Genomic DNA, 13,700 nt, shown 5'->3' with positions numbered 1-13,700 from the left:
GAATTAGGAAATAGAAATTAATTTGTTTACTGTTGCAAGTAAGAAAAGGAGGCCTGTGCATGGATGACTGGACAGATGGCATGCTACCAGAGAGAAAAGCAACAGTCTCCAAATATTGTCTTTATTAACCTTGAAATCCAAGCTCATCCTCCCCAGCCGGACTTTGAAAGGAAAAAAAAGCATTTAAAATGTTGAGTTGTAGGATGTTTGTTTTGGTCTTGGTTTCTTTTTAACTATGCTATTTATATAAACGTTTTCCCATCCCTTGCTCTGTAGGTATATCCAAAACAGTCTGACTCGTGACTGTTTGAGCACAGGCTAGTCTTCCATATGGGGATGAACAGAGGGCAGAGCAATACTAGACATTGCTCCAGTGACAGGAGCTTCACACCATCCCTTCATTGGAGCTGGATACTCCCCATGCCTTTTTTACCAAACATTTTTGTGATGTTAGTACCTGCTAGACAGTGAAGTATAGGTCTGCATGATTAGAAAGACAAAGAGGACTTGTATGTCCTCACCAGACTGAGCATTAGCCCTGTGTTTCTCAAGAAATGAGAAATACCAGGCAGTGTAGCATAGTGGAGACAGTTTTTGAATGTGAATTCACAGCAACAGCTATTTATTTTAACTGCTGGGTCTATCAAACTGGTCTGAACAGCCTTCGGCACACCTCCAGAAAACTGAATCTATGTATGCTTAGTTTGATCTAGCTCAGATTTCAGGTAAATTTAAGAATTGTGTTTTCAAGCTTAAAATTGAATCTGTGTTTAAGGTCTTGGAACCAGTCCAGTAACCATTTTTAAAAATTTCTTCCAGCTTTGATATTATCTTTCATACTTTAGTAATGACTTAGATGCTCACTGGTCCTTTACAGCAGGCATGTGTGTGAGGTTTTTTTGCTGATAACTAGAATGGTTTCAGAAAATTAGGATCTCTGGACTCTTTATCACTGGTTTTGAGTAGATTGAATTGCCATACCAAATTATGCAGTTGGGATAGATACTAATATACATCTGGATGAAAATGGTTGCTAAACTTGGCACTGAATAGTAATTCAAGTTTCTTCCTTGCTAAGGGTTAATGCATGCAGTTATAGTGCCTAACTCATTCTACTGGTGTTTTGATTTGTATGAAGCTTAAGAGAAAGCATGAAGTTCTTGGATTTCAGCCTTTCAGCCAGTATAGTTTATAATACTGCACATGAATGGAACAGTTGCCTCCACTTAAACCATTAACAATAAGCGTATAAAATTGAGATATCTTCTAGTAGTGGGTGACCTCATTGGTTTCCACAAGCCCTACTCTATTCTCAGAAAATGATGTAAGAAATTAACTGAATTGATTTTTTCCTGGAAAAATTAAACCCTCCTACAAGATGTGCTGTTATTATATTTGCAATGTGCTGCCCTGTGTTTTACTTGAGCAGTTTCATGTAGATTAAAATTGGCTAATAATACAGGTTTTTAGTTCTGGCGTTTCAGAAACTGCAAGCTGAGACATCCAAACCTGCACAGGAGTAAACACTGCATGAGATGTTAATCATTGGGGACTTATAGTCTTAGGCACCAGATCTAAAGTTTATCAAAGTCATTAACTAGCAATTAAATAACTAATTAATGCTTGACAGAGTCAACTAATTAATGCTTGACAGAGTCAACTGAACTTTGATTAAGCCTTGAAAAAGAAAGATGCAGCTAGTTCTACAATTGGTGAAAAATAACTCTACTGCAAGCACACATGCTTTGATGTTCATAAAGAACCTTTGAAAATCAAAGAGGCTGTCTCAGTGGAAAAGACCATACTTACACAGTAAAGCCCAGGAACCAAGATGCCATTCTGCAAATACATTTCTCTCATGCTTTTTTCTTCTTCACCTTTGCTCCATTTTGTTGTATGTTCTGTGAAGTTTTTCATCCCTTTGCTTAAGCTTGTTTCCTACATTCACTGGTCTGCTCATGCTGTTGCTAAATGATAGATGGTGCAAAATTATAGAAGTGATAGATCAAAGTATTAGTTCAAAACTTAAAGGACACAGCAGAAGTAGCATCTCCTGAGCTACGAGTCTTTTACAACTCTTCCATAGTCAAGAATTTTATATTCAGAAGGGAAAATGAGGGTGAAAACAGTTCCTATAAAACAATTCCTATTACCTGCTTGAAAAGAACCTACTTTTATGACACAAAACTGCAGTCTTGAACACTACTAGAGAGATTTATGAAGAAAATGAGTTGCAACATTTTACCAGTGAAGGAAATTAATGCAGGAAATCGGGAGATTCTCTGTTATGCAAAGACTCCTTTTCATTAGCTAACATCATTTTTAAAATATTTGCTTGCACATCCATAAAAAATTTTTATTTTGTGCAGGAAATAGAGTCTGGGAAAGATCAGGCTAGATGGTTGCACTGAGTCCTTTTGGTGGTAAAACCAATGGCTCTGTGGGAATCTACAGTTTTAATACATTTTTTTTGCTCATAATAACAATTTGAAACTATTCTATAGAAGTGCAGGATGGGCATACACACCCATTTTTATTCTTATGGTTTTCAACTGCTGATATGTATTCAAATAAATGTGTTGTGTTGAAAACCTATAACATTGCATAATGTATAGCATGTACCTGTTGTAAGTGTTAAAGTATTTTCATTTCTTCAGGTCAGATTATCAAGGTAAATTTGGTGTATAATCAGTTGTGGAAGAGATATATCTTAGATATCTGACGATATTAATATCCCCAAATTTTGCTGATACATGGATGATTGAATTTTTAATAAGTGTTCCACCATTTGCTTCTGTTCACTTGATTGATTTAAAAAAAAGAAAAAATCAAGAGACAGCTTGGGACCACCTGTGAAAGTTGTTCAGTATATTGGAATACTGTAATTCTTAATACACTTTAGAACATTAATTCATAACATCAGAGGCAAACAAATAATATCAAATGGATTGTTTAATCAACATATTTTTTGTGAAGTGCTTGTAAATTTTCCATACATTTCTGAGGTTTTGTTACTATCAAAAATATACTGCATACTTTAAAAAAAAAAGAAGACTCATTTACTGGAATTGCTAACAAGTACTTAACTCCTAATACTCAGTGTCTTAAAATTGTCTAGGCAAAAAGTCCACCTCCTGTGATCCAAAAATTTCTGAATGTAAAAGTTTATTAACTTCCTATAATACTTTTTAAAATTATTGATTGCTTTGGAAATCTCTGCCTCTAATGGCATTGTCTAAAAAAATTGGCAAGTGACTGTCAGAAACACTTTTTTTCTGAAGGTGTTCTGTGAAGTCTGTTAGAGTAACCAATTATAGGAAACTATGCAGTTGGGAAAAAAAATAGAGCTCAGAATTCAGATAAAAACCATTTCCAGCACAGTGGTAGTCTCTTGGGGACCTTAGCCATCAAACTGTCATATACTTGTAGCCTCTTGAATTATCTCATGTAGACAGATGGAACTCTATTATTATTTAGTTCTCCAACACCAGGCATTTCAGAGCTGCAGTTTTCTCATTTGTGAAGTGGAATATAAAAGGTTTTGTAAGGTCATAGTCTTCATGTGATGTCCATGGTGTATGATTGCTGTTTCTAAAGCAATTGAAATGTAAGTGAATAGTGTCACTGGGAAAGAGAGAAGTGCTTAAATATACTTTTTTAACATTTGTCTCAGTTCATTTATATTGAACACTGGCTATAGTATATCACAAAGTCAATTCTGCTGGCTGTTGGCTTCTGTTATGGAAAGAGATTCTTCTGACTTCCTGATGAACTGAGAATGAAGCCCATCTCTGAAGTTCACCCAGAGCAATTGCAGTCATTATCTTATCTTAGTTTTCTCCATAGTCTGCTGCTTTGTAAGTGGACAGAAAAGTGGAACTAGTGGTAGAAAACTGACAAAGATATACTATTAGTGTTTCTGGAAATGCACCTAAAAGCTTTAACAGAATGTTAAACAGGTCTGAAAGAGTAAAGGGTTGTCAGTGTAGAAACATTTATCATCTTTACAAGGGGAACAGCCCCTTCTAAGCCAAGAATTGCTGACACTTGTCATTTCTACTCAGGGCCAGTGATATAAAGGATACACATGGTCACTGCTGCTGCTGAGCGGGTGAGAAAATACTCTGAATGAGTCTTGAGAGGAAACAGTTTGAGATTTTTAGTTTAGGTTTGGGACTGCTTCAAGTGTGGGTGATAACTAGAAAAAGCAATGCAGAAAGGGAGGGGTTCCATCCGGTTACTGAAGGCAAGGAAGGTTTCTATTATTATTCAATGTTTCTTTTAATTTGAAATTATAAATTATTTGAATATTCTGATTTGCTAGAGGCAAACTAGTACTTTCAGTCTATCTTAAAAGTAGTAAATATTAGACGAATGAAGAACATGGTTTCCTCAAAGGACTTTAATATCTCTGCATCCAGACAGTACTATGGCAGCTATGTTAGGGTGCATGGCTTGTCTCACCTGCTGTGCCCTAAGTGCTCTCTGAGTTTCTCACTGCAGATAATCTCTTTGCAGGCAATGCATTGTGGCTTCAGAAAAGCATCTTTATATGGGAAACCATATAAAACTCGATTCCTTCGAGTGTCGGTAGATGCCACAGTTAGTTCACAGAAGTACCTCTGTTCTGAAGCAGGAATGGGTTTCCTTGCTGCGTGGCAAGGTGCAACTACCCCCCGGGTGCACAAGGCAGATGGTTACGTACAGAGGGGGTGACACAAGAAGCACCCAGGAGTCTTGGCAGGGTGCTATTGAGAACATTCAGCCTGCTGGACCCTGCGCACAATCTCAGGGAGTCCTCTCCCTGTAATCAGCACTGCAATCAGCAGCAGTGCTTACCCAGAGCAATCAGGGTGTCAGGCTAAAACAAGCATTAAGCCTCCACAAGCAGAAGTCACAGTCATCATAGAGCAACAGGCCCCACTGCTTCCATGCGGTCTTCCACAGAGGCAAGAACAAACACAGACTTAATTGATTCATTTCCCAGGACAACAACTCAATCAGTAACTGCTGCTGAGAGGGGAAAAAATAAGCTGAATTCAATATGCAAAGAATAACTAGAGACAAAAATAAATATTAGGGGTGGGGACAAGGTTTCCAAAGTAAAATCCCCTTGAGAGGTGGTAGAATTAGGTCTCCAGTTCGAGTTTCATCTAACTTTCAACAGTTTCTGTCATAGCATGGTTACCATCAGATTCTGAATGTGTAAATGAGAAAACAGACTGGTAGATTTTTGTTCTGCTCTTTGCTATCACTCTTTAAACTCTTGATCTATACCTCAAAACCAGAAATATCTGAATATGTTCTTGGCTCATCTGAGGGGTAAGGCATCCTTCCTCTTTTTTTCCATTCAACCCCCAACATTAATCATTTTGTTTTATTTTATCCCTGATTCTTGAAGCTTGATGTCAGTAGTTTTTACTGGAAAGCAGAAAAATATATATAACATGCTTCTAAATAGAACAAGAAAGAGAGAATTCCTTTGGGGAAGTTATCTTCCTGCAGTATTCAAGTAATCCAAAAGTTCTGTTCTGCCAATGTATTTTTTCTTTAATTTTGCGTAACATAATAAAAAACAATTTTCAGTGTGACTAAAAGAAGCAGACAAAAGTCTAGTAACATAAATGCCTGAATAACTTCTTAGATAGATAGAAAGTTGCTATTATTATTATTTATTACAGATGCTTACTCAAAATGCAACAGAAAAAGAAGAGAAAAAAATTTGCAAATCACTTGTTTAGGAATTAAGTGCAAAGGGAATTCATACTACTCTTTGTATTTTTGCTAGTCTACTATTACATGCAATTTTTAAAACATTATTTAAATTACAGTTAATAAGAAAGTAGTTTTGGATATTAAAATTGAGATTAAGAATTGAAATTACTACTGTGGGTTATGATAATCTGAATGATAATGAAGGTAACAATAACCAAGTTTCTGAGGGAATTTAATTTGTAATGCACTATTAATTATGCAAATGCTTGTTATTTTAACCATGGAAGTTAATGACAGACCAGTAAAAATAACAGCATATAAATTTTTTAGTTCCAGTAGCATTTACATAGTTCTCTGTAAGAATCCATAGCGAGTTGCTCTTTTAAGACTTTGTTTGAATTTCAAAACTTGAAAAGCTAGGGGGAAGGAAGAAGAAACAAACATCAGTGAAAAAAGTGGCCCGGGGTTCATTTGTGATTCAAAAATGACACCTTATTTCACATATCAGCTCCCCATATGCTTTTTGCACTTGCTGGTATAGGAAACCAATTAAGCTGTTGGCATATAGAAGAGAGACTACAGAAGTTCTTACTCTGACAGTGTAGTCAGTAAATACTTTCTCCTGTTCAGTTCAGGATTATGGATGTTGATCCGTGAGTAGAAACTACCCTGAACATGGAAGGACCTATACCTAACTTCCCCACTGAATTTGTGGAGGTTACTGATTAAAAGTTGTCTCTCCTATTGAATTTAGTGGAAACAACTGGGAAAAGTAATTGGAGTAAGTGACAGCAAAGCTTTTTCCAGGAACAACAGCTCTAAGAACTCGATCAGTTTAGTTGATGCTCCCCTACAAGTTCTCCAAACTTCTCCTCAGACCTTTCCACTGTTTTTCTGTGTTATGAGTGGGGACCACTCATGAGCCTCAGGAGAAATCTTGCTAATTCTACAAGAATAAGTGTGAAAATGAGGGCACTGGTGTCCATTGGGTATGATAACACATATAATAGAATAAGGAACTTTTTTCATCTGACTTTGCCAACTTCTGGACTGATTTCCCAAGAGCCCATAAAGCAGGGAATGCAGACATATCCTAATGGATCTCTCCTAATGGAATTAATGGGAAAAGTTATTAGCACATCCATTCACATGGTTGTTTGTGCAAGGTGAGAATTATGCTATTTAAAAAAATCCATATTCTGTAGATTAAAAAAAATGAAGTTCATCTGAATAACTGACATGCACACATGAGATCATTGTTTTCTTCGTTTTATTTTTGTTCTACCATCACCATACTAGAAAATGTATTGGATAGAATAAAATCATAGCTATAAAAATAACTGAAGATGGTGTAGTGTTTGCCACTGTTCCAGTTCCTTAGTACTGTGTGATGACTTGTGAACACAAAAGGGAAATAAATGAAGAGATATAAAGTACCAAGAAATGCTTCCATTTGCATTAGTGCAACTGTGCGTAATGGTGGTTTCTCTGTACCTGTTACTGGAAGTCAGTGGGGAGCATTCATTACAAGCATCTGTAAAGCTAGTTATTAATTGAAATCTAAGTTTAGTCCAAGGAAAGAAAAAAAGAAATGCTCAAAATAGGTATAGGAAAGAGCTAAAATTTCACGGGAGTAATGTAAGTAATGTGCAATTCTCAGTAAATATAAGATACGTGTAAGACAATCTGAGGCATAGCTAAAAATTTGCATGAATGGCAACCACGGGGTTCAGGATTGTGCCTTCTGAGTTGTGTTTTGTTTGAGGTGAACTTTAATGCAGACATGATTGTTGAGGGCAGTCTGTGCCTTAGCTTCCTCAGATTTGCTTGTGCTGAAGGGTTCCTGTCAGATTACTTGTGTGAACTTGGTTAGCTAGTGTATTACAAAGTGAGAAAAATATGGATTTTCTAGACCATTGATATTCCAAAGCAATTCGCATTCTATTTTTAAATCTCAACTAAAATCAATAATGCTTAAGGATCCTGGAAATTTAAAAATATTACTCATGATAATCAATGTGATAGACAAAGGCTGTCATGAGAAGTTTAAAGAAACTCAAAACCTTATGTTGTTTGTTGTCTAGATCTGAATCTGTGTTTTCTGCTCCTAATTCATGAACCTCTAGTGCTCAAGTTAATAAAATGTGGGGGGAAATGGTGATATCCCAGACATTTTATCAAATACCCAGTTTCAGATGCTATCATATATATATAGAGAGAGATAATTTTCATCTTAAATCTTCAAAAGAGCATTTAAAAGTTCATAAGTCTTATGCTTCACACTCTGATTGATTTTCAAAGCATATTTATTTTAATGATTCTTTTTAAAAAAAATTTCTTAATCTCCAGTTGGTTTATAGAGGTCCTAACAAAATACAGTCAGCTTCACACTCATGTATGAAGAAAGACCACTATTCTTGGAAGATACTCAGAGTAGAAACTGAGTAAAAGTCCTGGGACTTTCTATTCCTTACTAATCAAAAAGACACAGTCTACAAAACTGTCAGCAAACAACAGATGCCACAAATAGTATGAAATTAAATTAAAAAGATAAAATCATCTGAGTTGTTTAAAAGATTTTGAAAGAAGTTGTATTTTAACTCAATCTGGGGACCATGGGAACTCCTAGACTGTAGTAGCAATCTATGACAGCCAGTTCTCCCCACAAGGAGGAGAATTAGGTGTAGTTTGTGGACTAGTGCAGAGTAACTACTCATTTTGTTTCTAGCCCTTTGATTTTACAATGTCTGACTCATAAATGTCTTTGATATTGACAAGTATTAGTGTGAAATATTATCTGTTCTAGTCTGCTGTAGAATTTATCTATAGAAACATGAGTGTTGTTCCTTGATAAGAAAGGCAGACCTTCCAGGGAAGCACAAGCCACATTTTTTCCAGGTATAGAGCATAGATGTCAGAAAATTCCTGCGTAAACAGTGGAGTGATAGGGAGCCTTTTCCCAATCCTAAAACCATCCCTTACCACTTCAAACTGAGTAGTCAGTGCACAAGTTACAGAGCTCTGGAAACTTCAGTAAATCTGCCTTTCGGACAGTCTACTGTGTGGAGTGCAAAGATCCCCTTCACTGGTTTTCTGAGCATTTATTTTTGCATTAAGGCGGCTTCCTTATCCATTGAATTGTTAAAAGCACTGTGTGTGATTGCAGGGCATTTTACAAGCTCTTTTTCAATATACCTTCAGTGCATGCTGTTCAGAAAGGAAAGGAAAAGGACTGGGTGTGAGACTCATATGGTTGCCATTTTATTAAGCACTGATGGTTTTCTCTGCTCTTCAAAAAGTACTGTAGAGTAACCACCACATGGAGTTTTGCAAGCATTTTGAGCAATGCCTCTTTTAAAGTATTTAAGTCATACCACATAGCCCTGTCAGTATTCTTCTTTATCAGTTGAGTTCACCCAAACCTTCAAGTGTCTATCCAATTTCTCTTATATAAATAATAGAATACTCAAGTTCATGTTCCTGTCTTCAAAAGTGAATTTTTCTCTGTTCATCTCTCTGAAGAGGGAAAAACTGGACTTTTTTATGAGCTGCCCATGTTGTTTCATATCCAAACTATCTTCATCTCCTCTCTCAACATAGACCTTAAACTTCAAAGCACTGAAAGTGGGGGAACTTTTCTTTTCAGACAAAAGATGTGAGATCTGTTTGACATATGGATATGAAGAACAACAATCAGACTCTGAATGCAGAAATTAATGTTAGTAATAGAAACTGTGCTTTAAGCACTTTTCAGATATGACGAAAACTGTAAAATATAAGAGAGCACTTGCCACTTTAACAAATGAGTGAAAATAATTACACTTAATTTGTTCGTTTTTTATTTTCTGAAACAGAAAAGTGAATTTGGTAATTTACCCTGTGCCACAAAATTCTATGCTCTTCATGTCAAAGAAAGGGGTTGGCCCGAGGAGATGTCAGATAGCTGTATTTGTCCTACGTGGACTGAAATAGTTAAATCATTTTGAAATGATGAGAAATCTGAAATGCTGACAAGCATGAAATTTGCCCATAGTGCATGTTCACATGCTTATCAATCTGTTAATCTTCAGAAAAGAATCTCAGCAAAACGACTGAACATGTGAATTGACCAACCTACACAAAAGTCAATATTTTATTACCAGCGCAGCAGAGAATTTAAAGCTATTCCAAAACTGCATTCTTCAATCTAAAGTCTGCAATGCAGGGGAAAAAAAAAACAAAACAAAACAAAACAAAATACAAAAAAAACCCCAAACCCTGAAGCATGTGATTAAGTCTGTCTTTACTCAAGAAAGATGAAGCAAGTGAAGGGCCTATTTCAATTTAGACAGAGTATTAACCCAAAGGAAGTCAATAAAACTCTTCACATAAGCAGCTGAAGAATGTGAACAAGAAGCCCCAGTCTTGCCTCATAACTATAAACAATGTATTTGCCATCTATACAGCAATCATTATTTTAATATGTTCCATTTAAAAATATATCATACCTGCCTTCTGAAGCCAGAACAGCTGTAGGATAAATCCAGCAGCTCTCAAGAGAATCTGTACTCTCAAGGTAACTGTAGCTTTGACAGATAAAATATTGAAGCTGAGCTGTTAAAAATAAGCTTTTTAGTAGTAGTCAAAAAAAGGTCCTTTGAGATCACATGAGCATGCTTGAGAGTGGCTGCCTTACAGAAGCAGCTTCCTTACATGCTCCTTACAAACTCATATCATGAGTTCTTAATATGCAATTTTCTTTCTTGTTTTTGTTTTTTTTGGGGTGGAGGGGTTGGAAGGGGATGTTAAAATTTAGAACAGGAACAATTTAGAACATAACTAACATTTCAGAGCATAAACTTTTACAGTATTAGGATAATTATATAACTCTGAGAAAAGAAAAAAATAAGAACTGATGGAAACTCTCTTCCTTAGGTTACATTTCTCAAGTATTGTAGGACTGTATAGCAATATCATATGGCATAAATTCAGAGCACATTGTCTCAATATAGCAACTGTCTCTTTGTGAGGATTATTAAGATCACTGTGGGCCTTATCCGTCTTTCTGAGTATATTATCCTCCAAGAAATTGTTGTTGAGCCAGGAAAGCTGTAGATGCTATTCCTTTATTTTGCTTTTCTTCTAAAACAGAGCAACCCCCCAAAGCACATTAAAAGCAGTAAAGAGAGTAACTTTTACAAGTAAGTTCTTCTTTGACAGGATTAGCTTTTCATTCACATACAGGTGTCCAGAAATAAATCTCCTACATAAATTCCAGTGTTGTTGATGGAGTATGAGTTTTTTCAAGAGCAGAACTTGACATTCTACATCAGCACCTTTTCAGAAAAGCAGAAAGTTTTGGTTCTGCTTTTGTTTTAATTTCTCAGTTTATTAATTGTAGATCCTGTCCCTAAAATATTACCCTGTTGTTACTCTTTCTGTACTTTATAGAAATAATTTTTGAAAATCACATTGTATATTGCAAAAGAAACCTACCTCCATGTTAAAAAAGAAATTCTAAAGTTTTGCATGATCTGTACTGAATTGCTGGCAGTATGATCAGGTTTTTAATCATTGCTTTTCTTTTTCAGGAAAGCATAGATTTGGGTGAGATCATGTTTTCCCTTTGTTATTTGCCTACTGCTGGGAGAATGACATTGACAGTCATCAAATGTAGGAATCTCAAAGCAATGGATATAACCGGAGCATCAGGTGAATCTACTTCTTTTTTTAAATAACAAGGCAGAGTTTCTTCAAGAAGGGGATGAATAAGAACTCCTTCAGTTTTCTGTGTTTAACATGACTGTGGAATGGAAATATCAGGAGAATGGATATAGACCCTGTTTAGATCCACTGGCTATCTTGGTCTGGCAGTCACTCTGTCTGTTCAGAATGCCCATACCTTTCCTTTGCATTTACAGCATGTTGAAAGCAATGCTTCCCAGGGTCACTAAAACCTTTGAAATTTTCTATCTTATCAATATTACATTCCTAAAACAAATATTGTCCTTATGCTGCACGTTTGAATGACTTTGAGTCCAAATGCATGCAACTGATTATCTGTTACTCAGATCCCTATGTCAAAGTGTCGCTGATGTGTGAGGGACGAAGACTGAAAAAACGGAAAACCACCACAAAGAAGAACACCCTCAATCCTGTTTATAACGAGGCCATCATCTTTGATATCCCTCCAGAGAATGTGGACCAGGTCAGCCTCTCCATTGCAGTGATGGATTATGATCGGTAAGCACAGTTTGCCTTCTGACTGTTAATCATCAGCGAGATGATACCTGATCATTACAAGTCACTACTTTCTGCCCCCTTGAACTTGTAAGCAGCTTCAGTGGCACAAAAGATAAAGCTTTGGGCTTTTTTTCCTGGAGAGGTTTAAAGCTCTCACACCTTTTAGCCTTTTATCTGTGCCATAAATAACTGTGATGAGGGAGAAATATGGCTCAATCTTCCTGTGGACCACTAGCCTTGGCAAACATTCCTGTACACATCTGGTGGCTGGACTATGTAAAAGCTTTATAAATCAGGTACATCTTCCAGTTTAAAAAAATCCCTCACACCTCTTATTTCTATTTAAATGGCAGGTATTTGAAACCAAAGAAAATTTGAATGACTAAAAAAGAATTAGATGCTAATTGCCGCATTGAATTAAGTAATAATTAATTCTTTGGTTGATTCAATAAAGTAACCTTTGAATATGTAACCTTTGGGTTCAGCCCTCGCTGACAACATATCTAAGCCTCAATTATCTGTGTCCTCCCCCAAGACTTGACAGGAAGAGATTCCTGCTTAGAGTGAGTCAAGGACTGCAGGTTGAACTAGACAGTGACTGACAGAATCCTGCCTGAGCCAAGTCTGCTTCATTCAAGTGCTATTAGTAATGAGCTCTTGAGATTGCAGGGCAAATAAATGCTGAAAGTCCAATTTAGTAACATCACCCTTCAGACTGTTTTTCCTTGCCATCAGATTTCTGGTTGTCCTCCAATTTCTGTCAGTAAGACTTTCTCTGTCAGATGGGAAAGAGGCACTGTGGTGCCGTTAGTTGCACAGCAACTTGCACACTTTCAGTCCTCCTCAGCTGCTCCTTTCTCAGCATTTGCTAAGAGGAAATTAGAAAACATTATTGTAAGGTACATACAGTCAAGGTACAGAAAATTACTTTCTGGAGTCCCTTAGCAAGTCTATGGCACTGCTAGGAGTATGAAGTATTAAGGTATAGCCTGTTACAGCTTTGATGCTTACCTTTCACATTTTTGACCAAACTTCCAAAGATCACAACAGCTAGAACTGCAAAATAGTTTATGAAATGATGTCCGAAGGATTTGCAGCATGAAATGTATACCCCATCATTTTTACCTTCCTCTCCCACAAAATTCAATCATGTTTTCTTTCTAGATAATTTTGTGTATTACGATCTTTTTCTGTCCTTGTGTCCTTTGGGTTGTAACCTTTTAATGGCAAAGGTTATGTCTTCATTGCTATTTTTATAGCTGCTAGAAGCACTCTGATAGTGGCAGGAGGTTTTTGATGTTACCAATACAGAACTTAATATTACTATACTACCATTAAAACTAATATCTGTAATAAATTATGTGAAAACTTTGGTCATGTACTCTGTGCCACACTAAACCAGTAAACAGAATTGTACATCAGATGTTATTAAAACTATTTTTATTAAAAACAAATTCTGTCTCTCTACAATTCTCAGAGTAGGGCACAATGAGGTCATTGGGGTATGTCGGACAGGCATTGATGCTGAAGGGCTTGGAAGAGATCATTGGAATGAAATGTTGGCTTACCCACGTAAACCAATAACTCACTGGCATCCACTAGTGGAGGTAAGAAGTAGAAGATTTTCTCATTCTCAGGATATTGAATGGTTTTGCCTCTCACACTTATGTGCTTCTGAGAATAACAAAATCAGTGCAGCATCTTAATATCAGCTACAAGATCCTTAACACAGTCTAAATCTAGTTGCATGGGTTTATTGATTA

The 13,700-nt window shown here is 36.4% G+C and overlaps 1 protein-coding gene across 2 annotated transcripts in view; it reads left to right on the top strand.

Moving 5' to 3' along the window:
• SYT10 (synaptotagmin 10) overlaps positions 1-13,700 on the top strand; it is a 47,788-nt gene that overhangs the window by 21,312 nt on the left and 12,776 nt on the right. For both annotated transcript variants that reach the window (XM_027711586.2, XM_039383233.1), the window contains exons 4-6: positions 11,286-11,406; positions 11,766-11,937; positions 13,415-13,544. In XM_027711586.2, the coding sequence (XP_027567387.1) occupies positions 11,286-11,406; positions 11,766-11,937; positions 13,415-13,544 (423 nt within the window). The remainder of the gene's footprint in view (positions 1-11,285; positions 11,407-11,765; positions 11,938-13,414; positions 13,545-13,700) is intronic.

The sequence above is a fragment of the Pipra filicauda genome, unplaced genomic scaffold (genome assembly GCF_003945595.2).
Source record: "Pipra filicauda isolate LSUMZ 115617 unplaced genomic scaffold, ASM394559v2 scaffold2_size9829703_pilon, whole genome shotgun sequence".
Taxonomy (NCBI): domain Eukaryota; kingdom Metazoa; phylum Chordata; class Aves; order Passeriformes; family Pipridae; genus Pipra; species Pipra filicauda.
This window is presented reverse-complemented; position numbering and strand designations above follow the sequence as displayed.